This window comes from Rhodamnia argentea, chromosome 9, assembly GCF_020921035.1.
Source record: "Rhodamnia argentea isolate NSW1041297 chromosome 9, ASM2092103v1, whole genome shotgun sequence".
In the NCBI taxonomy this organism is placed as follows: domain Eukaryota; kingdom Viridiplantae; phylum Streptophyta; class Magnoliopsida; order Myrtales; family Myrtaceae; genus Rhodamnia; species Rhodamnia argentea.
Genome location: NC_063158.1, coordinates 24,211,704 through 24,239,230, shown reverse-complemented (window position 1 = coordinate 24,239,230; position 27,527 = coordinate 24,211,704). Strand labels below are relative to the sequence as shown.

Below are 27,527 nucleotides of genomic sequence, written 5' to 3'. Positions count from 1 at the left end.
AACTTTGACACTGAATAACATTTGTGCTAGGCTGGGGATTATATATGACTAATGTACTTTAGGCCTTGTTTCAAAGGGTATAGTAGCTTATCCTTTTACATCCATTAATGCACCATTACCCAATATTGCTTAGCTCTCACCGATGTATCAATATCAATGAATATAGAATATACCACTGTCATGTGATTACTACACTCGCTATCAATATAACACGTACCATTCTCCTCCATATTTGCCACGTGACTTGCGTGGAACATATTGTTTATATTTTTTTTTTCCTTTCGGCATAGTTAGGTTGGTAATTTTACTTCGATATTTTCTTAAAGTGATTTGTTTTCTTGCAAATACTACAAGGTGGATATTTTTCTCTTGGAGGGGTTTCTCCTTCTTCTTTTTTCCTTTTTTTAAAATTTTTCCTCAAACTCCTTTCACCACTTTTAGATTTATGACACCGTATGTTTATTGTACACTGAAAGACACTTTTAACTTATTCTTCATCTTGTATCGACGTTCTTTTTTCATGCGCCTCTAGAGAGCCAAAGATTTATTGTTGTTTTTGTGCCTGACCACAAATTTCGACTACCACCTATTAAACTAGAGACTTGAAGACACGAATTCTAGAGGAGTCTATGCTTTTCTAGAAAAAAAATTGATGAAATCCTCAACATGCCCAGCTTGATTAAGATCTCTGATTGTGGTTTTCAACCAACAAATATCCGTAATATCTAGAGAAGTGGATTGCAAACCCACTTCATTCCTAATTAATCTCATAAATTTGATTTTTAGGTAAGACGAATGAGGCTTGCGTTTTGCTAGTTAGGCATTTATAGAATTGTTTAGTTTTGTTTGGACCAAGGCATGAAAAGCTGTTGGGTGGTCTTGGGCTTCTCTCATCCTAAAAGCTAGCTTAAAGGATGAGGCTTTCCCTCACATTTATAGATTGACCCCTAACCTCTTCTACAACCAATGCGAGATAACCCCAATAATTTCCCTCTCACATATCAGGTCATGGGTCGGAGGCAACGACAACCCGTATCTCTCCCATGTGAGTGTTGGGTCCAGATTTGTTGATAACCTAGGCTATGATACTAGTGTTTGGTAGTCTTGGGCCTCTCTTATCCCAAAAACTAACTTAAAGGATGAGACTTTCCCCCTTGAGTGTGAGCTCCAGTGTTAGGTATGCTTCCCATTAATTCAAGTATCATTCTGTACCAATATATCTCAACTTGAATCTCCATCAATACCCATCGAGCTCACATTGCTACACCACAACGCCTACCAACCTGAAAAATCGTGTTGGTCACCAGATTTTTTCTTGTTATATTCACCAAATACCGATACATTTTGAGAGTGGGCCACCAATCAATCATCAACTTTTAGTTTTATGAGGCTGTGTCATGTCACCGCAATTACTGCGTGTGGTAGGAGACATCCAATCAAGTGATTGCCGTCTGAGGATTGTTAAATCGAAGCCCCAACAACACTCGCACTCGCACTCGCCTATAAATATCGAAGCATTGTGCTCGACGACACTCGCACTGATTCCCTCACAAATCTTGTGCAAATTCGCGATTTCACCAATCTTCTCAACGCTCGCTTGCTCGTCATGGAGTCCGAAACAGAACAAGTCCAGTTCCAGCAATGCCAAGCGAATTCGCCGCAAGTCAGAAACAAGATGCATCAAAGAAGATCGGCCAATTACAGGCCTAACATTTGGAAGTACGATTTCCTTCGGTCGCTTGACAACAAATACGACTTCGTAAGATTCTAGTTTGTACCTTCTGCGCTTATGAGTTTGAGCTGGTCATTGATTATCAACATTGATCTTTTTGGTTGTCCTCCTCAATGCTATTGATCTCTTCCTCACACGAGAGAACGACATTGGCATGCAATCATGCAAGTATATTGGCACATGCCTTTGAAATTTTGCATGGTCACGTTTTGCTCCAAGTTCATTTGTAGCATCAAATGCTTCATATTGATATACGTCATTACCAATTATATGTATCAATGAATGTTCAAGTGTTCATATTTGTACCTAACACATAATGTATCAAACCAATTCATATAGCTCTAAATGTGCACGTACTCCAATCACAACATCTTAGCATCGCTCTCTCGATTGATTGAATTGAGGCGTTTTCATGATAGATTTCCATCTTACGAATCTGACTCGATTCCGCAGAAAGAGGGAATCAAAGAACGGGTAAAACGGCTTGCGGAGGAAGTAAAACCAATATTATCGGAATCAGTCAATTCAGTCTCCAAGTTGAAGTTGATTGACAGCATGAGAAAGTTGGGGTTGTCCAACCTTTTTGACACTGAGATGAAAGAAGCCCTTCAAACATTTGCATCCACCAACAATGGCGTTTTTAACATGGAAGATCATCTCTATGCCAGGGCACTTCGGTTTAGACTCCTAAGACAACATGGCCATGTCGTTTCACAAGGTAAGATCAAATAAGTCAATTAATAATGCTAACGATGCTAACGATTATTGTACGCAAGTTGGTTCCTTCCATACCAGTCTTAACATCCCTAGAATTATTTTCAATCAATTAATGGAGACATTGCATACATTTAAGTGGAAATTTCAGTACGTCCTAATGGAGAAGTTCCGCAATTGACATTCTTATTGGGGCTCAGCTCTACATAAAAAACTTCTTGTTTCTAAAGAGAGGATCACGAAAGGAAAGCGTAGACTAGACTAGACCGTGAAGAAGGTTTCGTCCCCAGAGAGGTACTATCGAATTGAATGCATTCAATCCACACAAAGTCCATATGTCATTGTTATTCACTGTTTTCCAACAGTATCTTCTTAGTCGTTAGTAGTCGTACATTCCAATATTTGCTAACATCGAGTATAATTGGTTGTATCAGCAATTATTCTAGGTTTTGCCCAGGTCTAAACCTTCCACTTTCAATTTGTAATCAGATGAATTAAGGAGCTTCAAAGAAGGAAGGAACACATTGAACAGAAGCAACTGCGAAGATGTTGAAGCTATGATAGAGCTTCTTGAGGCCTCACATCTGGCTTTGGAAGGCGAAAACATTTTGGATGAAGCGAAAGCCTTCTCAACTGGGATTCTCCGCGAGATAGCCTCTGGTTTGGACGGTCGGCTCTCCGAACGCGCCATCCATGCTATGAAGCTTCCGATGCACTGGAGGGTCCAGTGGTTTGACATCAAATGGCAAATCGACTTATATGAGCAACATGAGGACAAGCAAAGTAATCTGCTGGAGCTTGCCAAGCTCAATTTCAATACGGTCCAAGCCACATACCGGAAAGATCTTGTAGAGATATCCAGGTAAATTTTAAGCACACATAAAAGATATAGAAAATGCAGCGACTCATTCAACCGAAATCATTCTTTTAAGGGAAGACATGTCCATATCTTCGATTCGTGTCAAGATAAAAACACGACAATCACTCATGATATATGATAGAGTAATTGGGAAGTGAGAACACTCACAACTCTCACAACTCAAGGAAGAGAGCAAGACGAATGGGCTATTTTTTTTTTCTTTTCTTATTTAACTTCAATTGAAAGTTATGGTACTTAAGTGAACGTTTTTTTGAAAGTTATAACACTTAAGCGGTAAAAAAAAAAAATTATGGCTTTCAAGTGAACTCCGTATGAAAGTTATGGCACTTACTAAATTCTTTCTAACTAAAGAATCTTTTTCTAGTTGCTCTAGAAAAATTAGGAGATTCTCTAAAAGAGATAGATCATAAATATATCCAGCAATTCGATTCCTTGACTTTTACAAAACATTTAACTAGAGATAGAAATACATACAGTCATAATGCATGCATGTAAGACATTTATGACTTTTGTTTATTAATAAAAATATGTGGGCTAAACTGAGCTTAGGAATGTGCCAGTTTTGATGTTATGTGTAGTGGACATGTTGTGAGTTTCATAGCTTTTGGTTTTGATTAGTTGCTTTGGCAATTTCAGGTGGTGGAGGGATCTGGGACTTATGGAACATGTGGACTTCACAAGGGACCGACCGGTCGAGAGTTTCTTGTACGTCCTAGGAGTCTCTCAGGAGCCACAGCTCAGCACTCTCCGAAAATCTGTCACCAAAATTGTCATCTTGATACTCGTGATTGACGATGTGTACGACCTTTATGGTTCGTTGGAGGAATTAGAATGCTTCACCGGTGCCATTACCAGGTTGGTCGCAATAAAACGCCATCCAAGTCTCTTGCTTTCGTCTTTGTCCAGTTCCTTTTCGCTAACTGGAAAATCCAATGCTTCTAGGTGGGACTCGGAGCCGATTCAACAGCTTCCCGAGTGCATGAAGGTCTGTTTCCGAGCGCTTCGCGATGTTACATACGAGATCGCACATGATATTGGCAAGGATGAAGATTGGCATCGAGTGCTACCACATCTCACGAAAGCCGTAAGCGAAAAGCAGTTGGATAACTGCACATAAGTGCATATCATCCTAGTAAATTTATGTTCTTTACATAATTTAATAATCTTTGATTAAATCTCTCCCTGTCCTTATTTTTCACAGTGGGCTGATTTTTGCAAAGCACTACTTACCGAAGCAAAGTGGGACCATTCGGGCTACACGCCATCTTTGGAAGAGTACTTGAGCAATGCATGGACATCATCTTCAGGACCACTGCTCTTGTCTCATGCTTACTTCTTTGTGGGACAGATGAAATTGGAGGATGTAGCAGATTTACTGGAGAGAAACAAGGATCTCATTTACAATGTGTCCATGATAATTCGACTCTGCAACGACTTAAGAACATCAAAGGTACTTATCAATCTTCTGGACAAAAGCTTCAAACACATTGAATTTGACAGGATGTACAAATTCTAGCCTGCCAAAGAAACTTGTACTAACATGACACACAGCGTAATTGAATCAACTAGATCGAATCACATTAATGCATTAAATTAAGTTATTTGTTTGATTAGGCTGAAATAGACAGAGGAGATGCTCCATCATCAGTGGTGTGTTACATGCGAGAAGCGAGCGTATCAGAAGATGTCGCTCAGGAGCATATCAAGGGATTGATTAACCAAGCATGGAAAAGCATTAATGCCCAATTCTTTGGCAATGCCGAGACGCCGTTTCTCCAACCCTTCATCGATGTCACTGTAAACACTGCTCGTGCTGCACATATGATTTACCAATTTGGAGATGGGTTCGGCGTCCAAGACGGCCACATAGAGCGGCAAATTCTATCTACGGTGATCGAGCCTCTCGCGCTCGACTGAGATATTAGTGCAAGCTCTAATTATACCGTGTCTTCGTGTCCTATTTATCATCCGTCGGTATGTTATAATTATCCCAAGTTGAAAGTCTGTTATTTAACTACATTCAATAAAACCAAATTCGTCCGTCAATCCACAGGGGAAAATCATAGCACATCTCTCTCGCACTCTCAGGATATATTTTTGGAAGCGACTAGCCTGACAATCTCATAGCACTATCAGTTATTTTTTATCGTACGATCTCCCAATCGATGAGTATTTTACGCAAAACATGAGGTGTGGTGTGTGGATCTACCATGGAAATTATATCATCTCTGACAATACTAACATGGAAATATTTTCTTATATTTTTTGTGACTTGGATATCATCCAAATGAAATAAAGAAATTAAATTGCACGACGCAATCAGAAGAGGATAGGATACTGCTAAAATTCCCGCGTGACGCACCAGAACATTCCAACTTGCAAGCTTATTTGATGACGTGGATGTTCAACGATGTGTGACCCTTTACGCTAAGAATGGGTATGTTCACTCACCATTCACAAAATTAATCCGCATCGTACTCCAAAACTGAGTAGAGGAATTTTTTTTCGTAACAATCAAATTGCGGCGTGCTGGTGAATTACCACCCATTGAAATTGCAAGTGTTTTGAAGCCAGTAAATCTTTTGGTAAGAACTGTGAATTTCTATGTGAGATTGAAATATTATTTTATGAAAATTATGACAGCTAAACATTATGTGAGCATGCATAATTAGGACTAGATAGCACTAAGTGTGAATTTGGTTCGGCTTTGCAAATGAGCTTTGGAGGAATGTAAATACCTTTAGCCTAATGAGCTTTGGAGAAATGCAAATAACATTAGGTAAAAAATACTTTGAAAAGCAACTTTGACCTAACTAGTGTTTGGCAAGAAAAATTTGTAAATGAGCTTTCCTACAATATTTCTTTTTCAAAAAAAAAATAATAAAAAAAATAAAAAAATCAAAGCTAGGGTATAGGCCGATGGTTGCCAGCAAGCCGGATCTAGAGCAGGCAGCCATTGGTCGAGGCCGCCAGGTTTCGGGCGAACTCCGATGATGGTTGCTTGGGGTCGGGTGAACCTTGGCTAGGGTGGGTTGCTTGGGCCTGTGACCCCAAACGGATGCCGCTATCGTTGTACAAACCCCAATGGCCATTGCCTAGGTTCGCGGCCTAGGTAACGGCTGGCGAGGGTTGTGCGGCCCTCGCCAAAGGTCGCATGACCCCCAGCGGCTTCGATTATGGCCACTAGCAAGCTAGATCTAGTTCGCCAGCTGCTACTATTTCATTTTATTTTTTTAATTTATTTTTTAATAAAAAATAAGGGATAAAATTGGAATTTGAAAGAAAAGGTGAGGACAGTTTTGAAAGAAAAAACCCTAGCTTAGCATTTGGCTAAATGCTGAAAGCTCGATGTTGGTCCCTACCAGCATTGAGCTACTAGCATCGAGCTTTCAGCATTCCCATGGCCAACTTTCATAAAAAAAAATCCCCTCGAAAATGGTTGTCAAATGCCTTGCATTTTCCCCAAGGGGCTTTGGAAAAGCTAATCCAAACCCACCCTAAGAGTGTTTAAGTGATTTGAGTCTAGTTGCAATCTCGTTGTATCGATTGATCTATAGAAAATCTTGTATTGCTCTCAACATGGACTAGGTCACACTGATCGAATCATGTAAACCTAATGTTCAATTCATTTTCTTGTTCTATTTATTTTCTTGTTCAATCACTTGTACCAATTAGTATAAGAGCCAAACATGGCTTACTTAAATCGAATTGGCGGTGATAGAAGAAGAAAAAATTAAAATCGACACATGTGATTGGAAGGATTTTGATTTTGAAAGAGTCACAATATGGATTATCTATACCAAAAGAATTTGCACTTACTTTTGGTTTGGAAGAAGCTAAATTGATGAAGCAAAATGATTAGGCTTTGCTAAATAGATAGGAGTTAGAAGTTATTCGGCTGACGTTGATAGTGGGGTTGTCCCACATTGGTTGTCGAAGGTTTGGTGGTTGGTTTATCGGTATGAGGAAAAGCCTTAACCTTTGAGCTAGTTTTTGAGATGAGAGATGCCCAAGATCACCAAACATAGGTATCAGAGCATAGGTTACCAACAAGTCTTGATCCAAGAGTCACAAGGGAGAGATACTGATTGTCATTGCCTCCAAACTAGGGCCCGATGTGTGAAGGGAAGATTGTTGGAGTTGTCCCGCAACGGTTGTAGAGGGACCGGTGGTCGATTTATAAATGTGAGGAAAAGCCTTAACTTTTGAGTTAATTTTTAGGATGAGAGAGGCTCAAGACCACCCAACAATTGACTTATAATGTTTCAATTAGCTTAATGAAAAATAGTAATTGGCATTGGAGAGTAGTCCAATTACAGGTTTGATGAATACTCTGTCGAACATGTTCAAGAAGCCATCTATAATTAACAAGGTCTACTTAATGTGACATTTGCTTCACTTAAAGTTGCATGAAGGTGTGTCAATCAGTAAGCATATCAATGAATTCATTGTCACCTTTAGTTAATTGGTTCCGGTTGAAATTGACTTAATGATAAGGTACGCACTTTGATTGTATTATCCTTACTACATGACAGTTGGAACAATACTGTTACTAGTGTCCAGAAGCTAGGTGCATAAAAAGGTTTGCGATTTGATTTTGATTTAAGACCTCAACAAGAGAGAATATGGTAAACCTTGGCTTATAGATTTAGTAGGAGAAGGTAGAGGAAGAACTAGCACTCATATTGATAGAAGTACTAACTTAGGAATGGTGGTCTTGTCTATTATAATTGCGGCAATAGGGGCATCTTATACTGGAATGAATTAATCTAGCAAATGAGAAAAGTAAGAGAATTAGAGTTGAGTCACCGATAGTATTACTACAATGGTTGAATAATAATGATCGTGTCTTGTCATTGACTAAGGATTCATCGTTAGACTACTAGGTTATAGATTCTTGTTATCCCTTCCGCTACACCAAAAAGAACTAGTTACTACTTATCGGAGAATGGATAGCGATAAAGCGTTGTTAGGAAACAATGCAATGTTGTGGGTGTTGATGCTGTCAAAATCAAAATGTTTGACGGCATTGTGAAGACATTGGTTGATATAAGGCATATTCTAGAGTTGAAGAAGAATCTAATTTCCATGAGTTCCATGGATTCGGCTAGGTATTAGTATTCTTTAGAAAGTGAAATTCTGAAAATTCTTCAAGGTAGCTTTGTGATAATGAGAGAAATCAAGTACAAAGGCTTGAATGAGCTTCAAGAGGAGACACAAGCAGATTTTGCTGCGGAGACATCGAATGTAACTATTCGAGAGTTTTTATGTGGCATATGCTTTCGGGGCACATTAGTAGGAGAAGATTGACAGTTTTAAGTGAAAGGATCCCACTACGTGGTTATATGGCTAAGAAATTAAATGCATGTAGATTTTGAAATTTGAGCAAGCAATGACAAGTGCAATCCATTATAATTGCCATAGAAATTATGGAATTTACATAGTTAACTCACTTGAATGTTTGCAGGCTATCACAATTTCCTTCAATGAAGAGTGACGGATTTATGCTTATAATTGTGGACAACTACTCAAGAAAGATATGGGTGCTTGTGTTGCAGCACAAACTTGAAATTGTTTTAAGGATAAGATAATCAAAAGCTTTTGATTAGAACGAAGACTAGTAAGATGATCGAGCATGTGTTGACTAATAGTAGAATAAAGTTTTGCTTGGAGCTGTTAAATGAACTATACATGAAGAAAGGCATAATGAGACACCGCTTTAGTGCACATCAATAGGTTGTTGAGTTGATCAGCAAAAGATTACTAGAATCGGGCTATAAAATGCCCTAGTGATGTTATGGCTAAGAGATTCCTGACGGATACGATTAGTATAACGAGCTACCTAGTGAATAGATACCAATCGATTGCGATCAGGTGTCGAACTCCCAAGTATATGTGGTCGGTAATGTTGCGAATTATTTTGTTCTTCAAGCATTGGGTTTTCTATGTCGGGTTGAAGCTAGTAATGGTAATCTCCCTAGGAAAGCTAGAACGTGTATATTCATAGGCTTTACGGAAGGATGGGGTAATCGGTCATGGTGCTTTAAATTAAATTTACATATGGTAACTTAATATGAAGTTGCATCCAGAAACTCATGAGGTAGTGTATTCTAGTGCAATAATCAACACAAGTGGTGCTTGTACTAAGATGGAGCCCGTAGAAAAAATAATTACCATAGCAACTTAGTTCGACAAGGTATGTTGTTTATCTCCTTAAAGATATGGATGCAATGGTAGTTTTTCTATGTCCGTGATAAGCGAGGTTGAATTTAAATATCATTATGGACTATCTAAGAGTGCAAGTGGTGTTGGTGCTGCATTGAGGTACACGGTTATAGAGAAGTTCAAACACAACTTTCACTTAGAAGATACCCGTGACGTTGAGCCCATGAAAGGTTGTAGGAAAGTATTAGCATATTTTGGATTCTAGTGAGACAATTGTTATTTGAGTTCGATGTCGAGCCAATGTGAAGATCATTAAAATATGTCTCAAATTTAAGCCCATTTATGAAACCTCGTCCTAATTTGCTAAAAGGGTTTCCTATTTTCTATCCAAATACTACATATATCAGAGGTGGTTCTGACTTTTGCCTATAAGTGAGTAGAGAATTTTTTGGCTATAATAATCAGTTTGCGGCATGCTTGTGAATTACATCTTGAAGAAATTGTGAGTGTTTTGAAGTCAATGATTATTGTCGTAAAATTTGTGAAATATTATGTACAATTGAGAGATTATCTCATGCGAATAACGAAAGTTGAATAATGTAAGTGTTATTAGGTATAATTGGAGGTTAGGAAACACTTAATTATTTGAGTGATTTGAGTTTAGTTGTAATTTCATTATATCACTTATTTCATAATGGAACAGCGTGTTACCCTGCCCATAGTGTAGGTCACACTAATCGAATTACATAAGTTTAGTGAACATTTGTTTCCCCTTTACGCCAATTTTATCGACACCGATCTTTTTGGTTGTCCTCCTCAATGCTAGTGATCTCTTCCTCACACGAGAGAACGACATTGGCATGCAATCATGCAAGTATATTTGTACATGCCTTTTGAAATTTTGCACGGTAACGTTTTGCTCCAAGTTCATTTGTATCATCAAATGCTTCATATTGATATATGTCATTGCCAATAATATGTAGCTATCAATGTTCAAGTGTTGATATTTGTACCTAACATATAACGTGTAAAACCAATTCATATAGCTCTAAATATTCTTGTACTACAATCACAACATCTTGGCATCGCTCTATAGATTGAATTAATTGAGGCGTTTTCATGGTAGATTTCCATCTTACAAATTCAACTCGATTTCGTAGAAAGAAGGAATCAAAGAACTGGTAAAACAGCTTGTGGAGGAATATTGGTTGGAAGCAATCAATCCAGTCCCCAAGTTCAAGTTGATTTACAGCATGAGAAAATTCGGGTTGTCCAACTTTTTCGGCACTAAGATGGAAGAAGCTCTTCACACGGTTGCATCCACCAACAATGGCATTTTCAACATGGAAGATCATCTCTATACCAGAGCACTTCAATTCGGACTCCTCGAGCAGCATGGCCATGTAGTTTCACAAGGTCAGATGATGCACTTAAGGCAAATCTTTTTTGTTTTAGGCATTTTTAATTCTAGTGGCATTTTTGTAATTTTGTGCTTTCTAGGTTATTTAGGGTTAACACCATATAAAAGAGCGTTTAAGATTTCTTTTGGAGCATACTTTTACAGATTTTAGATTACAGATTTTGACATTTTTCGATCGATTTGATATTTGTATATGAGAGAACATGTTGTTCCTCATTATCAATTCCAATTCTTTTATTTAACCAATTTTCTATCGCGTTTCGGCATTATTTGGTATAGGTTGTCTTGAACCGATGGCTGAACAGAATCGCGGTGGTAGTGGACGGCGAGCTCGTGGTGGCCGGGGACGTGGAGTCGTTCTCGAAGCGGACGAACAGCTGCGTCTAAGAGACCTACGAGATATAGAAATTGAGTAGCAGAGAAGGCGAATCCAGGATTTGGAGCGACAACTTGTGCGAGCGAGGTTGAATGTCCAATCTGAAAAAGGAGTGGAATCTGAAGATCCATCCGATGATGAAGAAGAGGACGTCAATCCTTTCAAGGATCTGAACCAAGGACGGAATCGAGGAGTACGACTTGGAAGTCAGTCCACTTTTCTTAATTTCAGGATAAAGATCGAGATTCCTGAGTTTCAAGATCCAATCTTTGATGAAGATCTAATCTTTGATGAAGATCCAATCTTTGATGAGGATCAAGTCTATGATGAACATCCAGTCTATGATGAATCCGATGGAGAGCAAGAGGATGCGGATCCAGATAAGACGATAGAAGCCATCATGTCGGCGAAGAGCGGCGAGGTCACCTTTGGCGACGTCCCCCAGGCGGCTGCGCGGATGGCCGCGTGGGAGGTGGATGGCTGAGATTTTGCCGCTTTCGAGAAGGGGCCGGTGGGGGAGCCAATGGCTAGGGTTGTGTTCGAAGGCGTTCTCCAATTCAAGACTGGTTTAATGTCTATTAGTAAGCAAAAACTTGCCAAGGATGGGGCACCGATTGATCGCAGTGGAGATATAGAAAACTTGTGGGAGTTTTATCAACGCTACAAGAGGCGGTATAGTGGATGATATGCAGAGGGAAGAACAAAGATTGCTCGAATTTGGGAGCTATAGTGCTAATTTTGGAGAGTTGGAACTCAGATATTCAGCGAGGAAAAAGGTGTTCAGTACCTTGAGAGCTTTAGTTGAGGTCATGGAGACACTTAGCAAAGATGCAGATCCCCATGGTGTTGGAAAACTCATCCAAGAAGAGTTGCGAAGACTCAAGAAATGAGATGCAACAATAGCTAGGGAGCTTACTCCCTACAATATTGTTCCTTTGGAAGCACCAGTGCTTTCCAATGCTATTAAAAATCCCCATGGTGTTGGAAAACTCATCCAGCGTGAGAATATTGTTCTTGCTCTAGCGAATCCACAGACTCGACTTAGCATACCAGTTGAGACTGATCCTAAAATAGCTGAGAAAGCAGTCAATGAGGTGTTCTTGAAGGTGCTGGATAACTATATCAAGTGGTGCAGATACTTGCGGATTTGACTTGTTTGGAATAGCTTAGAAGCAATTACTAGGAATAGGAAGCTCTTTATGGTTTCATTATACTTTCTCATATGGGGTAAAGGTGCAAATGTGCGGTTCCTTCCTGAATGTATCTGCTATATCTTTCACAATTTGGCAAACGAATTAGATGCAATGTTGAATCATGGAGAGGCTAACATTGCTGCAAGCTGTAGAACAGAAAGGGGTTCGGCATCATTCCTGGAGCAAATAATTTGTCCTATATATGAGACCTTGGCTGCGGAAGCTGCTAACAATGATAATGGTAGAGCTGCACATTCTAAATGGAGAAATTATGACGGCTTCAGAAATAGTTACACTTTTGAGAAGGATGGCCGGACCATTACCCTAGGTCAATCAGATTTGAGAAAGGGGGTGAAGAATAGTCTGTTGTTCAAGTCAGAGTTCCAAAAAAGAGGCCGGAAGAGGAAGAAGATGAGAAAGAGGAAGAGGCATTCCAGAAGTAGGTGTTCTTATCAATGAAGTCGAAGGAGATTCGAGGGTGAATATTTTTTTCTAGCAGGGGAGGATGATGCATTTGCGAGTCTTTTTTGTTTTAGGCATTTTTAATTCCAGTGGCGTTTTTGTAATTTTGTGCTTTCTAGGTTATTTAGGGTTAACACTATAAAAAAAGGTGTTTAAGATTTCTTTTGGAGCAGACTTTTACAGATTTTAGATTGCAGACTTTGACATTATTCAATCGATTTGATATTCGTACGTGAGAGAACAAATTCTTCCTCATTATCAATTCCAATTCTTCTATTTAGCCAATTTTCTGTCACGTTTCGGTATTATAAGATCAGAAGATAATGAAGATTACCGTACAAAAGTTGGTTGCCCCCACACCAGTCCTAACACCCTAGAATTACTTTCAATCAATAATGGAGACGTTGCATACATTTAAGTGGAAATTTCAGTACATCCTAATGGAGAAGTCCCGCAATCGGCATTCCCATTGGGACTTAGCTCTACTTAAAAGCCTTCTTGTTTCTGGAGAAAGGATCACAAAAGGAAAGCGTAGACTATACTAGACGGCGAAGAAGGGATCGTCCCCAGAGACGTCCTATCGAATTGAATGCATACAATCCACTCAATAGTCATTATTATCCACTGTTTTCCAACAATATTTTCTTAGTCATTAGTAGTCGTCCGTTCTAATATTTGGTAACATCGAGTATTAGTGGTAGTATCAGCAATTATTCTAGGTTATGTCCGGTTCTAGATCTTTGACTTTCAATTTGAAATGAGATGAATTAAGGAGCTACAAAGAAGGAAGGAACACATTGAAGAGAAGCAACTGTGAAGATGTTGAAGCTATGATAGAGCTTCTTGAGGGATCACATCTGGCTTTGAAAGGCGAAAACATTTTCGATGAAGCGAAAGCCTTCGCACGTGGTATTCTCCACGAGAGTCTCTGGTTTGCATGGTCAGCTCTCCAAATGCACCGTCCACGCTTTGGAGCTTCCGATGATGCACTGGAGGGTACAGTGGTTGGACATCAAATGGGACGACTTATACAAGCAATAGGAGGACAAGCAAAGTACCTGCTGGAGCTTGCCAGGCTCAATTGCAATACTGTCCAAGCCACATACCAGAGAAATCTTATAGAGATATCCAGATAATTTTTAAGTATGATAAAAGACATAGAAAATGCAGCGACTCATTCAACCGGGATCGTTCTTTTAAGGGAAGGCATGTTCATTTTTTCGATTCATGTCAAGATTAAAAACACAACAAACGCACTCATGATATATGATAGAATTCAAAAGTGAAAACACTCACAACTCAAGGAAGAGAATGAGACGAATAGTCTTTAGCTTTTTTTTTTTAACCGTAATGAAAAGATCACAAGGCGACTCTCAATTTTACTTTTAAAATAGATCATAAATGTATCTAGCATTTAGATTCATTGACTCTTACAAAACATTTAACTAGATATAGAAACAAGAATAGTCTCAATGCATGCATGTAGGGCATTTGAGAATTTCGTTTAATTACTCACAATATATGGGCTAAATTCAGCTTAGGAATGTGCCAGTTTTGAGGTTATCTGTACCGGACATGTTGTGAGTTTCATAGCTTTTGGTTTTGATCAATTGCTTTGGCAATTTCAGGTGGTCGATGGATCTGGGACTTATGGAAAATTTGGACTTCACGAAGGATCGACTGGTCGTGAGTTTCTTGTGCGCCCTCGGACTCTCTTAGGAACCACGGTTCAGCACTCTCAGCAAATCTCTCACCAAAGCCGTCATCTTGATACTGGTGATCGACGATGTCTACGACCTTTATGGCTTGTTGGAGGAGCTAGAATGCTTCACCGGTGCCATCATTAGGTTCGCCATGGCGCATTCCGAGTCTCTTCCTTTCATGTTTGTTCAGTTCAATTTCGCTGACTGGAAAATTCCAATCTTCTAGGTGGGACTTGGAGCAGATTCAATAGCTTCCTGAGTGCATCAAGGTTTGTTTCCAAGCACTTCACGATGTTACATACGGTATCGCTTATGATATTGGCAAGGAGGAAGATTGGCATCGTCACGCCCCGATTCCCAGGCCCGCGGCATCCCTACCAAATCGCCTCGGGTCATAAATGACGACATCCTAAGCACGTCATCGATCTATCCCTTTATTTTTATCTTTTATTAGGTGCATGCGGAACGTACAACTCCCAAATAACAATTCAATCAACGGGGATAGATAAGTAAGACATCACATCAATCAAATCACGATAGTTTAGCAAATATCATATTGTATTTAATTATCTTTATTAACCTCAAAGCAGTGAAATATCTATAAGTCCATTATTCAGGCCACTTGCTACAATTCTAAGAGATACCAGGTCAAAATTAACACGACTCCCCAACTACTCCCATAAGGTCCACGTCCACTTCCAGTTCTCCACATCTAAGGGCCTGAAAATGTTTAACAACAACGGGGTGAGATATAAAATCTCGGTGAGTCAACGCCTAAGCCCGGCTAGGGCGTTGATTCGCTCAGACATCCTAACAAATAGTCCCATCATCTAAGAGCAGATATTTCAACCACATGCAAGCTTACCAATCTTCAGCCACGCATAATGCAATGCTGGACTCAAATTAACAGTCATGACCGACAAAAAACTAGCAAGGCATCACATCAACTTGCACATATGAGACACCACACGAAGTCCAATTATTAACAGATGAAGCCACATGGCCTAGAACACTAGACAGTTGGTGCTCTGCTGGCGAGATCGTGCATCGTCTCATTACTTTGGCGACGGCGACTACTATGCTAGTGTAATTCCAATCGACACGGCACGACATAGCAGGCATTCCAAAAAGAGCATCGGTCCGTCACAAGCTGCGATCGACATCCGATCAATCCGGCGACACAAATTGACGGACATCTGACAAGTTGTGTACTTCCGGTCGACATGGCACGATCATGTCAAGAACAACCATTAAGTGACCACTCAAGCGCATCCGACAACAATCAATCAAATTCTTATCTTTACATTTAGCCGGATGCTCATGCAGTCATGATCAAAGACTCGACACCATGCCGTTTTCATGCTGAAATATGCAGTTTGATTTCACTCGATTTGCATGAATGCGCAGATTATCCACCAGACTTTGTATCTAGAAAACGTGGAACCGACACCTACAATTTTCATCCATAACATCCAACAATCCAATTACAACATCCGAGCTAGCAATAATCGGGACAAATAGCCAGACATGCACCACAATTTCGACGATACATATTAATCTAATTTCATAAAATTGAACTATCAACGGTCCAATCTAACCAGCAATCAAGCGTTCACTCGACTCTGTCGTATCGCTCGCTCGCCAACACACACTGGCAATTACTACTCAAACAATCGGTCCAATCTACCAACAATAGCCGCAAACAACCTAACTAGCAAACCGACTTAATTAATCGTGGCCATTTAACTTAAACTCAGTCTCTATTTAACCGACCACGATTAAGCTACCTAAATGTCATATTAAACTAATTACACTAATTACACTAAGTACAATTAGCGCCCTAATCGGGTTTAGGGATTTAACTCACACAAAAATCGACGGTTGGTGTTGGGTCGGTTTCGGATCACGATTATCGTTCACGAGCAATGTTCATGGATACTATTCACGGTGCATTTCACGGATATTATTAATGGCACTTTTTTACGAGTACTATACAAGATAATGTTTACGAGCACTATTCATTGCGGTACTGTTCACGATCACTGTTTATGGATACTATTCACGATCGATACTATTCACGATCGATACTGTTCATGACCGATACTATTCTTGACTCAAATCAACAATCACGACCGACAAACAAGCGGCAAGGCATCACATCAACTTGCACATATGAGACACCACACGAAATCCAATTATTAACAGATGAAGCCACATGGCCTAGCACACTAGACAGTTGGTGCTCTACTGGCGAGATCGGGCATCGTCTCATTACTTCGGCGACGGCGACTACTATGCTAGTGTAATTCCAATCGACACGGCACGACATAGCAGACATTCCAAAAGGAGCGTCGATCCGTCACAAGCTGCGACCGGCATCCGATCAATCCGGCGACACGGATTGACGGACATCCGACAAGTCGTGTACTTCCAATCGACACGGCACGATCATGTCGGGAACAACCATTAAGTGACCACTCAAGCGCATCCGACAACAATCAATCAAATTCTTATCTTTACACTTAGCCGGATGCTCATGCAGTCATGATCAAATACTCGACACCAGGCCGTTTTCATGCTAAAATATGCAGTTTGATTTCACTCGATTTGCATGAATGCACAGATTATCCACCAAACTTTGTATCTAGAAAACGTGGGACCGACACCCACAATTTTCGTCCATAACATCCAACAATCCAATTACAACATCCGAGCTAGCAATAATCGGGACAAATAGTCAGACATGCACCACAATTTCGACGATACATACTAATCTAATTTCATAAAATTGAACTATCAACGGTTCAATCCAACCAGCAATCAAGCGTTCACTCGACTCTGTCGTATCGCTCGCTCGCCAACACACACCGGCAATTACTACTCAAACAATCAATCCAATCTACCAACAATAGCCGCAAACAACCTAACTAGCAAACCGACTTAATTAATCGTGGCCATTTAACTTAAACTCAGTCTCTATTTAACCGACCACGATTAAGCTACCTAAATGTCATATTAAACTAATTACACTAATTACACTAAGTACAATTAGCGCCCTAATCGGGTTTAGGGATTTAACTCACACAAAAATCGACGGTTGGTGTTGGGTCGGTTTCGGATCACGATTATCGTTCACGGATGCACAGTTCACGAGCACTGTTCATGGATACTATTCACGATACTGTTCACAGATATTATTAATGGCACTATTTTACGAGTATTATTCAGTACATCGTTTACGAACACTATTCACGGGGTACTATTCACTACGATCTTGTTCACGAGCAATGTTCATGGATACTATTCACGGTCGATACTGTTCATGGCCGGTCTTGTTCTTAACTCAAATCAACAATCACGACCGACAAACAACCGGCAAGGCATCACATCAACTTGCACACATGAGACACCACACGAAGTCCAATTATTAACAGATGATGCCACATGACCTAGCACACTAGATAGTTGGTGCCTAACACATTAGACAGTTGGTGCTCTACTGCGAGAATCGAGCATCGTCTCATTACTTCGGCGATGGCGACTACTATGCTAGTGTAATTCCAATCGACACGGCACGACATAGCAGGCATTCCAAAAGGAGCGTCGGTCCGTCACAAACTGCGACCGGCATCCAATCAATCCGGCGACACGGATTGACGGGCATCCGACAAGTCGTGTACTTCCGATTGACACGGCACAATCATGTCGGGAACAACCATTAAGTGACCACTCAAGCGCATCCGACAACAATCGGTCAAATTCTTATCTTTACACTTAGCCGGATGCTCATGCAGTCATGATCAAAGACTCGACACCATGCCGTTTTCATGCTGAAATATGCAGTTTGATTTCACTCGATTTGCATGAATGCGCAGATTATCCACCAGACTTTGCATCTAGAAAACGTGGAACCGATACCCACAATTTTCGTCCATAACATCCAACAATCCAATTACAACATCCGAGCTAGCAATAATCGGGACAAATAGCCGGACATGCGCCACAATTTCGACGATACATACTGATCTAATTTCATAAAATTGAACTATCAACGGTCCAATCCAACCAGCAATCAAGCATTCACTCGACTCTGTCCTATCGCTCGCTCGCCAATACACACCGACAATTACTACCCAAACAATCGGTCCAATTTATCAACAATAGCCGCAAACAACCTAACTAGTAAACCGACTTAATTAATCGTGACCATTTAACTTAAACTCAATCTCTATTTAACCGACCACGATTAAACTACCTAAACGTCATATTAAATTAATTACACTAATTGCACTAAGCACAATTAGCGCCCTAATCGGGTTTAGGGATTTAACTCACACAAAAATCGACGGTTGGTGTTGGGTCGATTTCGGATCACGATTATCGTTTACGGATGCACGGCTCACGAGCACTTTTCATGGATACTATTCACGATCTTGTTCATGAATATGATTAATGGCACTTTTTTACGAGTACTATTCAGTACACTGTTTACGAGCACTATTCATGGATACTATTCACTACAAGACATTTCACGAAAACTGTTTACAGATACTATTCACGGCCGATACTGTTCATGGCCGGTGCTCTTCACAGAGCAGGAATTTCGATGGCACGCTCTCGAGATGACAACGGGGGTTGCGATTCCGGCGACCGGAACACCCGGATCTTGTGGGTCTTGAGTGGTGGCTGTGGGGTCGGGTGAGTAGAGGGCGAAATCGGCGGGGCTCGGCGACTAAGCTGGAGGTTGTGGCTCGCGGTTTGGAGGAGGTCGGGGCGGTGACGACTCGAGGTGGGCCGCAACGACCGAGGCCGGGCGGTGGTGGCGTGTGAACGACGACGACACAGGCAGGTGGAGGTGGGGCGTGGGTGGACGGAAATGGACGAGGTCGCGGGTCTCGCGGTTTGGTGGTGATCGAGACGAGGTGGAGGGTCGACGACGACGGCGGATCGAGACAAGGTCGCGGGTCTCGAGCGGCTTGGCTGCAGGCGGGACGGAGGTGGCGGTCCGGTTCGATGGGCACCGCGGCTTGGAGGACGGTAGTCGGTGTTGACACCTAAATTTTGACTTTCCTTTTTTGTTATTTTTGCATGAAAATTAGAGCTAATCTTTTAGTTCTAGACAAAAATAATTAAGTCATTTTTCATTCATGCATTGCATTAGCATTTATCCGGATCAGCGGTGCGAGACCGAGCTTAATTTGCCAGATGATTTGGACTTAAATTGATGGGCAAATTTGTTGGCAATTCATGGACATATGTGCCGAAAATTTAAAACTATTTTGGAGCTTACATTTTAGAAAAAAAAAAGGCTTTATCTAAAATGGCAATTATTTGGAAAAAGCCTAATTAAGCTCACAATTGACATGAAAAATTGGACTAGCCCATCCATATGGCTAGGCCAAAATTTTCATCTCATTCAAGGATCAATTTGTGCAATTACACCCTTCGGGACTTAATTCAAGTTATATTTTGAGCCCGGGTTTATTTTGCAAAAATTAAGAAACTTTAGGCACTTGATTTGTGACACTTTTATCTATAAATACAAGTGTTATGCCTAGGGTTTGAGGAGGCCAATTCAATTGTAATATACGGCCATTGGAGGTTCCTTCATTGACATACATGATCACAGTATGGAGAGAAAGTCGTGAGAGAGGAAAAAGGTGATCACTGGGAGAAAGAAAAGAAAAAAAACTCTTGCTCTCCTTGGAGATGGAACAATCGGAGAAGAGGCCAAGAGGAGTCTTCAGCATGTAGGAGGTTGACGATTGAGGAGGGAGAACACATATCTCCACTATGGGGCAGCACACGTAAAGGGTACTACCTACAGAACGTTCAAGAAAAGGCAAAGGATGAGTTGAATAGATTCGCAAACAACGTCCGCCACTCAGCCAGCGATGTCGATCCATCTGGTGCTCCCTGAGCCGACGACCCGTTTACCACTTATAAAGTTTTGGTTTTTGCAGGCTATTTGATCTACGTTCGACGATATTCGAGCAAATTTCGACAAATAGACCTTCAAACGGAGAGCCGCATGGCCGTTCACCGCCTCCCAACCTGTTGACGATGCAGCCGCTGCAGTGTTTACAACCCTGGAGTTTCCTTCAAGAATCTTGGTCCTTGATGTTTTAAGAATTAAGATCGGAAAAATCTATCCTTCCTCGCATCACTCACCACTTTTTGATCAGGTTTGGAAGGATTCTAACGGAGTTTAATTTTGTCATATTTTTTGCTAAGTGGAGTGCAGGACCGAAGAAAATAAAAGTGATGCCAGAACAGTCCAATGTGCCAGATCGTGTCGTTGATCACCCTCACATGCAGCTAACTCCAAGTTCACGCATGAATCCATTGGAGACTTATATGTTCAATGCAAGACCACGTTCGGTCAACATTTAGCAGGAGTGCGTGCATAAAAAAATGGAAAATCTGACTCCATTCATGACCACGCTGAGATGGGTTGTTCGTTGCCAAGCCATCAACACTAGTTTGAGCCGATTTTTTTTTTTTACGGGCTGTTCGGGGTTGCGTGTTCTACCATTTTTTGCACAATTTCCCTGCAATTTGTTGTTTCTTTTAGGTGGATCTATGCTTTAAATTGCCGCTGCAAATTAAGCTTTATCGACAATACAAAATTCTCTTTGCCAAAGTCCTTTAGGTGTGCGGAATTCCCTAGCCGATCAGTCCATTCCCAAGCTTGGTGTGCAGGGTTTTTCGAGCAAAGTTCGAATTAGGAGATTGCAATTCGCAAGATAAAGGTAAAATTCTACACTTGGATATCAAAGTTATCTTGTTTGAATTTTTCCGGATTACTTGACATTATCCGTAAGGATTTTTGCTTAAATTGGAAAATCGGAATCTTGAGCAAATCTTGTGGATATTATGCCTATCTCTAGAATATTTGACATCTTTTGTTGCTCTATTTAAAATTTTCGAATCCTAAGCATATCGGATAAGATCTATATCTCGGTTGGGAATTCCGAATATATCTTTAAAATTCGAGGAATTATCTAAAAAATTTCAGATCTCGAGAGATAAATTTTCTTGAATTAAAAGATATCAATCCTTTGTGGATATGAGCTTATCTCCTTGAAAATTCCGGAATCCCCTAAGGATTTTCGAAAATTTAATAAATATTTGAACATTTTTAAACAAAATTGCCTATAATATATGCTCCCTTGTGCCTGACCCTTCATAATATTAAATTGCAAGCCTTAACCATGATCTTATGGGGTGGGATGGCAATTTAGTATAAGATTTCGTATTCTACCCTTTGGCGAGAAGGGATGTTGATATCTTATACCACTATCCGCATACTAGCTCGAATCCCCGAGAATGTAACGAATAAAATCTTGCTCTAGCCCGGATCTTCGGGAATTGGAAGATTTATCGGAAAATCGGATTTAAAGGTATATTATGGGCATTTTCGTTTAATTTTGTTCAAATTCATCTGCTTCAATTCAAAAATTTGAAAAAATAAAAAAATGGAAAATCCAAAAAATAAAAAAAATGAAAAAAAACTCCGAAAATAAAAAAAATGGAAATCAAAATCACAATCATCAATCGGGAAAAGGCATTTTCACGAAATTTGGTACCGAAAGGGTGTTAATTAAAAATTAACATAATCAAGTCCCCGAACCCTAAATCTCTGGTTGGCAGAAAATAAAGTATTCTCCCGTACTTTATTTAGGTATCTAATCTACCTACCAAAAAAGATTAGTGGCGGCTCCTAAATTAAAAATTAAACCTAAGTTGCGAATTGGTAGGGCTTGGGAGAATCCGTATTAGGTTAGTTAATTCATCTAATTAACCTAGTAATCCATTAACCTAAAAGTCTAATTTTTAGGTCGCGACAGTCGGGCATCGGTTGGCCCGGGATCGGTGACTCAGTGGCCAACGAAGCTGACGACGGCAGATGGGGCGGTGCGACCACGAAGGGGCGACAGAGATGGACTGGCCGTGGTGGCCTGCGTTCGGTGAAGGTGGGGTTGTCGAAGGAATGAAGAAGAGCAAGAAGGCAAAAGAAGAGGAAGAAGAACAGTACGTGAGGATGGGGGCTGTCGCATGGGCAGATGGGGGAGAGAGAGGAGAGGAAGTGAAAAGTAAGAGAGAGAGGGTGATAGAAAAGAGGAGCGAGGGGATGGCTGACGTGAAAAGAAAGGAAAGGGAGTCCAACAAGTCAAATCAATTTCAAATTATTTTGTCCGATATGAAAATATCTAAAGGAGTTTTAGTAAATTGACTCGCCGGGATAAATTAAGGTTAGGTTCAAGTGTGAAGGATCTCAGTCCTGCGATTCGACGGTTTGACTATTCTAACTCGACTTTCTCTAACCGATATCTTAAAATAAATCAGATATTGCCTTTTAAAACCTCAAAAATTCATATTTATCTACCAAGTTGAAATTCATGACTAAAATTTATCGAATCCATTTTTCTTACGAATATCGAAATTCCGGGACGTCACAGGCATCAAGTGCTACCACATCTTATGAAAGCCGTAAGGAAAAAATAGTTGTATTACTGCATATAAATGCACGTCGCCCCCAATTAATTTAGGTCCTTACATAATTTAATCATCTTTGATTAAATCTCTCTTTCCTTATTTTTCACAGTGGACTGATTTTTGCAAAGCATTACTTACTGAAGCAAAGTGGGACCATTCGGGCTACCCACCATCTTTGGAAGAGTACTTGAGCAATGCATGGACATCATCTTCAGGACCACTGCTCGTCTCATGCTTATTTCTTTGTCGGACACGTGAAATTGGAGGATGTTCCGGATTCGCTGGAGAGAAACAAGGATCTCATTTACATTGTGTACATGATAATTCGACTCTGCAACGACTTAAGAACATCAAAGGTAATTATCAATCTTCTGGACAAAAGCTTCAAACACATTGAATTTGACAGGATGTACAAATTCAAGCTAGCCAAAAAGACTTGTACTAACACAACACGCAGCTTGTTTGCATCAAGTACATCGAACCTCATTGACACACTGAATTGATTTATTTGTTTGATTAGGCTGAAATAGACAGAGGTGATGTTCCATCATCAGTTGTGTGTTACGTGCGAGAAGCAAGCGTATCAAAAGACGTCGCTCGGGAGCACATCAAGGGATTGATAAATCGAGCATGGAAAAGCATTAATGCTCAATGCTTTGGCAATGCCGAGACGCTGTTTCTCCAACCCTCCATCGATGTCACCATGAGCACTACTCGTGTTGCAGATATGGTTTACCAATTTGAAGATGGGTTCGGTGTCCAGGAAGGCGATATAGGGCGGAAAATTCTATTTACCATGATCGAGCCTCTCTCTCTCAACTGAGATATTAGCACAAGCTCTAATTAAATTGTGTCTTCTTGTGTACTATTTGTGTTGGTATTTTTTGTTTAATGAATGCTCGATCATCCCTCAATTTATTACAATTATGCCGAGTCGAAGGTTTGTTATTTAACTATATTGAATAAAACCAAATCCATCAGTCAATCCGCGGGTGAAAATCATAGCACATCTCTCTTGCGCTCCCAGGATATTTTTTTGAAGCTATTAGCCTGACTGTCTAATAGTACTGTCGGTTATTTCTGATCAAATGATCTCTCAATTAATGAATGTTTTATGCAAAATACGTGATAATTGTGTATAGGTCTACAATTGAGATTGTACTGCCCCTAATAGTACTGTTAGGGAAGCATTTCTCTATTTTTTTTGTGACTTAGATACCATCCGAATGAAATAAAAAAATTAAATTGCACGGACAAAACAGGATAGGATAGTGCTAGAATTCCCGTGTGCCGCGGAAACACATTCTAAAATTATTGTAAGCTTATTTGATGAGGTGGATATTCAACAATGTGTGACCCTTTAGGCTAAGAATGCGTATGGTCACTTTCATCACTTATAATAATAGTCGGTATCGTAACTCCACAACTGAGTAGAGGACTTTTTTTTTATTATCAGAACAATCAAATTGCAGCATGATCATGAATTACCTCCCAATGAAATTGCAAGTGTTTTAAAGTTGATAAATCTTTTGGTACTAGTTGTGAATTCCTATGAAAGATTGAGACATGATTTTATGAAAAATTGTGAGAGTTAAACATTATGTGAGTCATCCAGCATAATTAGAACTGGATAATACTATGAATGTTTGAGTGATTTGAGTCTACTTGAAATCTCATTGTATCTGTTGATCTATAGAAAATCTAGCGTTGGTCTCCCCATGAACTAGGTCACACCGATCAAATCACATAAACCCGATGTCCAATTCATTTTCTTTTTTTGGTCGGAAACTTATTTCTTGTTCAATCACTTGTTTTTGTAACAATTAGTATAACATCCAAACTTGGCTAACTTAAATCGAACTGATGGTGAAAGAAGAAGAAATAGCTAAAATCAGTAAATTTGGTTGGAAGGATTTTGGACTTTGGAAGAAACGCACCGAAGATTATCTATATCAAAGGAATTTGCACTTACTTTTTGAGACATGTTCTAATAATCTTTACATCGACTCAACTTTCACTGCTCATATGGAATTTGCTATACTCTTTTGAATTCATTCAAGCAATGGAAGTCGCATGTTGATGGTGATTTTTGTATGATTGAGAGATTACCTTATGCGGAATTACGAGAGTTAAATATTGCGTGAATTAGGTATAATTGGAGGCTTGAAAACACTTAGAATATTTGAATAATTCAAGTGTGGTTAAAATTTCATTGTATCACTTGATTTGTAATGGAACCCCGTATTACTTTTCCCATAGAGTAGATCACACCGATCGAATCAAAATAAATTTGTTGACCCATTTATTTCTTCTTTCTGCCCATTTTATTGCTTGATCACTTGTTTTTTGCAGCATTATTATTGCTTCGAAATGGTTGTATACTTGGAGAGAAAGAAATTGCGAGATAATCTTCTCTCTATAAAAATCACAATGGTTAGATTCAACTTCTCCACCTGTGCCTGGGCAAGTGATATTGGCGCGGGACTACGTCCCATCAATTTTGCAGTGATTGTACAATACGTCCACAACTTTCTACCTTTAAGAACGTGCACGCAAAGATTAACGAACGTGATTCGCGTTTAAGATTAACGAACGTGATTCGCGTTTCAGTACCATCAAGATTACGTGGTCTAGTTCTCTCTGCCAGGACAAGACAAAGTGAGTTGAGGGCCCACTTATGTCCCCAACTGTTTTTTTTTTTTTTCGCATTTTTATTCCTCAAATTTATCTAGCCTAAAGAGGGATGCGAACATAGACAATAATTGGTACATAATATCTTACGGTAAAAAAAAAAAAAACAGTTTTTCAATCTCATGTAATGCGCAAATGCTTCACTAGTGTCATATTGAACCCCATCAAGATATTAGGATGCATTTGGTAATATTTATGTTCTCGATAATAATATCTTTTCAGTAATTTTTTTATTTTTATTTCCTAGACAATTTACGAGCGGAAGAGTGCGTTTGATAACTGCACAAAATTTATATTTCTGAAATTAGAAGAATAACATAAATGCATTTGGTATGACCCTAAATATTTCTATTCTCAATTTTTTTTTAATTTAGTTATAAAAAGTCAGTGGAAAATTAACAATTCAAATTTTGGATAAAATTGAACTTTTGTAAATACTTAACTAATCAAAATATTTTAAGATGGCGTCAAAAAATCCAAGGTAATAGCTAGTCTAAACACTTCAACATTCATGTCCCAATAATCGTTGATTATATAAAATTCTTGAAAGAAGAAGTTGGAATTGAAATCCTAAACTCGAGCATGGGCAGCTCTCGCCTAGATCGACGAAGATTGCCCTTGAAGATTCGCAAACCAACATATCTATAATAAAATATGCAATTTCACTCACCTCAAAGCCACACCCACGTGGTTGAAGCTTGATTAATAATGTTAGTGAAGAAGAGTGTCACTCTCAATCAAGTCCACACTCTGATTGTGAAGAAGACGACTTCTCTCAGTATTTGTCAACTGTTTAATAAGTCATAAATATATTGCAATTGATCCAATTCAGTCCTAAATCTTTTTTTTTTATCAAGTGAGTTATAAACCTTTTACATTTATATCAATTCAGTACATCTAGCCAAGTTTGACCACCCGACACCGACGTGGCACTTTTAGACAATATTTTAACACTTTTTTAATTTTTAATTTTTTTTTCTTTTCTTGCTCTTTCTATTTTTCCCATCTTCTTCCGCTAACCGGTCACCGACCTCAAGTGAAGCTCGCCCCCACCGACCATCGATGAGGGTGCCGGTAGGGGCAAGACATCGTTAAGTGAGGCTCAACCTTCCTAGCTCTGGCAAGGTCAAGCGTCGTGTAGCCATGGGAAGGCTAACCTCCCCCAGTAATAATGACCAACTAGAGGAAGAAGATAGGAAAAAAAGAGAGAAATAAAATAAAAATATATTAATTATTAAATATTAATTTTGAAAATTACTAAAATATTATTAAAAATTATCCACGTCAGCGCCGACCATGCCATTTTAGTAATATCCGGTCGGATAGACTGAATTGGCACAAATGTAAATGATTTATGACTCGGTTGGCAAAGAAAATGTTTATGACTGAATTTGCACAATTACAATAGGTTTAGAACTTTTTTGATAATTCTCTCGATGAGCATTAGGTTACGCTGGGCTTTTTTCTCTTTCTATTCTCTGGAAAAAAAAAAGTAAATTTTTTTACATTTTGTTTCTATTTCAAATTTATTTCATGGCTACATATCTTTTCTGAGGACTAGAAAAATTAATTGATGTATACAAATAGATTTTTTCCCCTCTTTTCCCAATTCTGGGGATTACAAGAAGCAATCGAATAAAAATAAGGGCTTGTTGATCCGAGGGTGGCGTTCGGCATTCCACGACCTGCGAA

General features: G+C 39.6%; 2 protein-coding genes and 1 pseudogene across 2 annotated transcripts in view; all 3 read left to right on the top strand.

Moving 5' to 3' along the window:
* LOC115739702 (alpha-farnesene synthase-like) overlaps positions 1-27,527 on the top strand; it is an 81,962-nt gene that overhangs the window by 47,278 nt on the left and 7,157 nt on the right. The window lies entirely within an intron of this gene.
* LOC115739701 (alpha-farnesene synthase-like) lies at positions 1,607-5,243 on the top strand. Its single transcript, XM_030672924.2, has 7 exons — positions 1,607-1,759; positions 2,186-2,450; positions 2,936-3,308; positions 3,963-4,181; positions 4,269-4,410; positions 4,528-4,776; positions 4,941-5,243. The coding sequence occupies exons 1-7, from the start codon at positions 1,607-1,609 to the stop codon at positions 5,241-5,243; spliced, it is 1,704 nt and encodes a 567-aa protein (XP_030528784.2).
* On the top strand, positions 8,496-23,967 carry LOC115732705 (annotated as a pseudogene).

Coding starts and splice junctions, on each gene's coding strand:
- LOC115739701 (XM_030672924.2), top strand. CDS start 1,607: ATGGAGTCCGAAACAGAACAAGTCCAGTTCCAGCAATGCCAAGCGAAT. Junction 3,309..3,962: donor GATCTTGTAGAGATATCCAG/GTAAATTTTAAG, acceptor TGGCAATTTCAG/GTGGTGGAGGGATCTGGGAC. Junction 4,411..4,527: donor TACCACATCTCACGAAAGCC/GTAAGCGAAAAG, acceptor TATTTTTCACAG/TGGGCTGATTTTTGCAAAGC.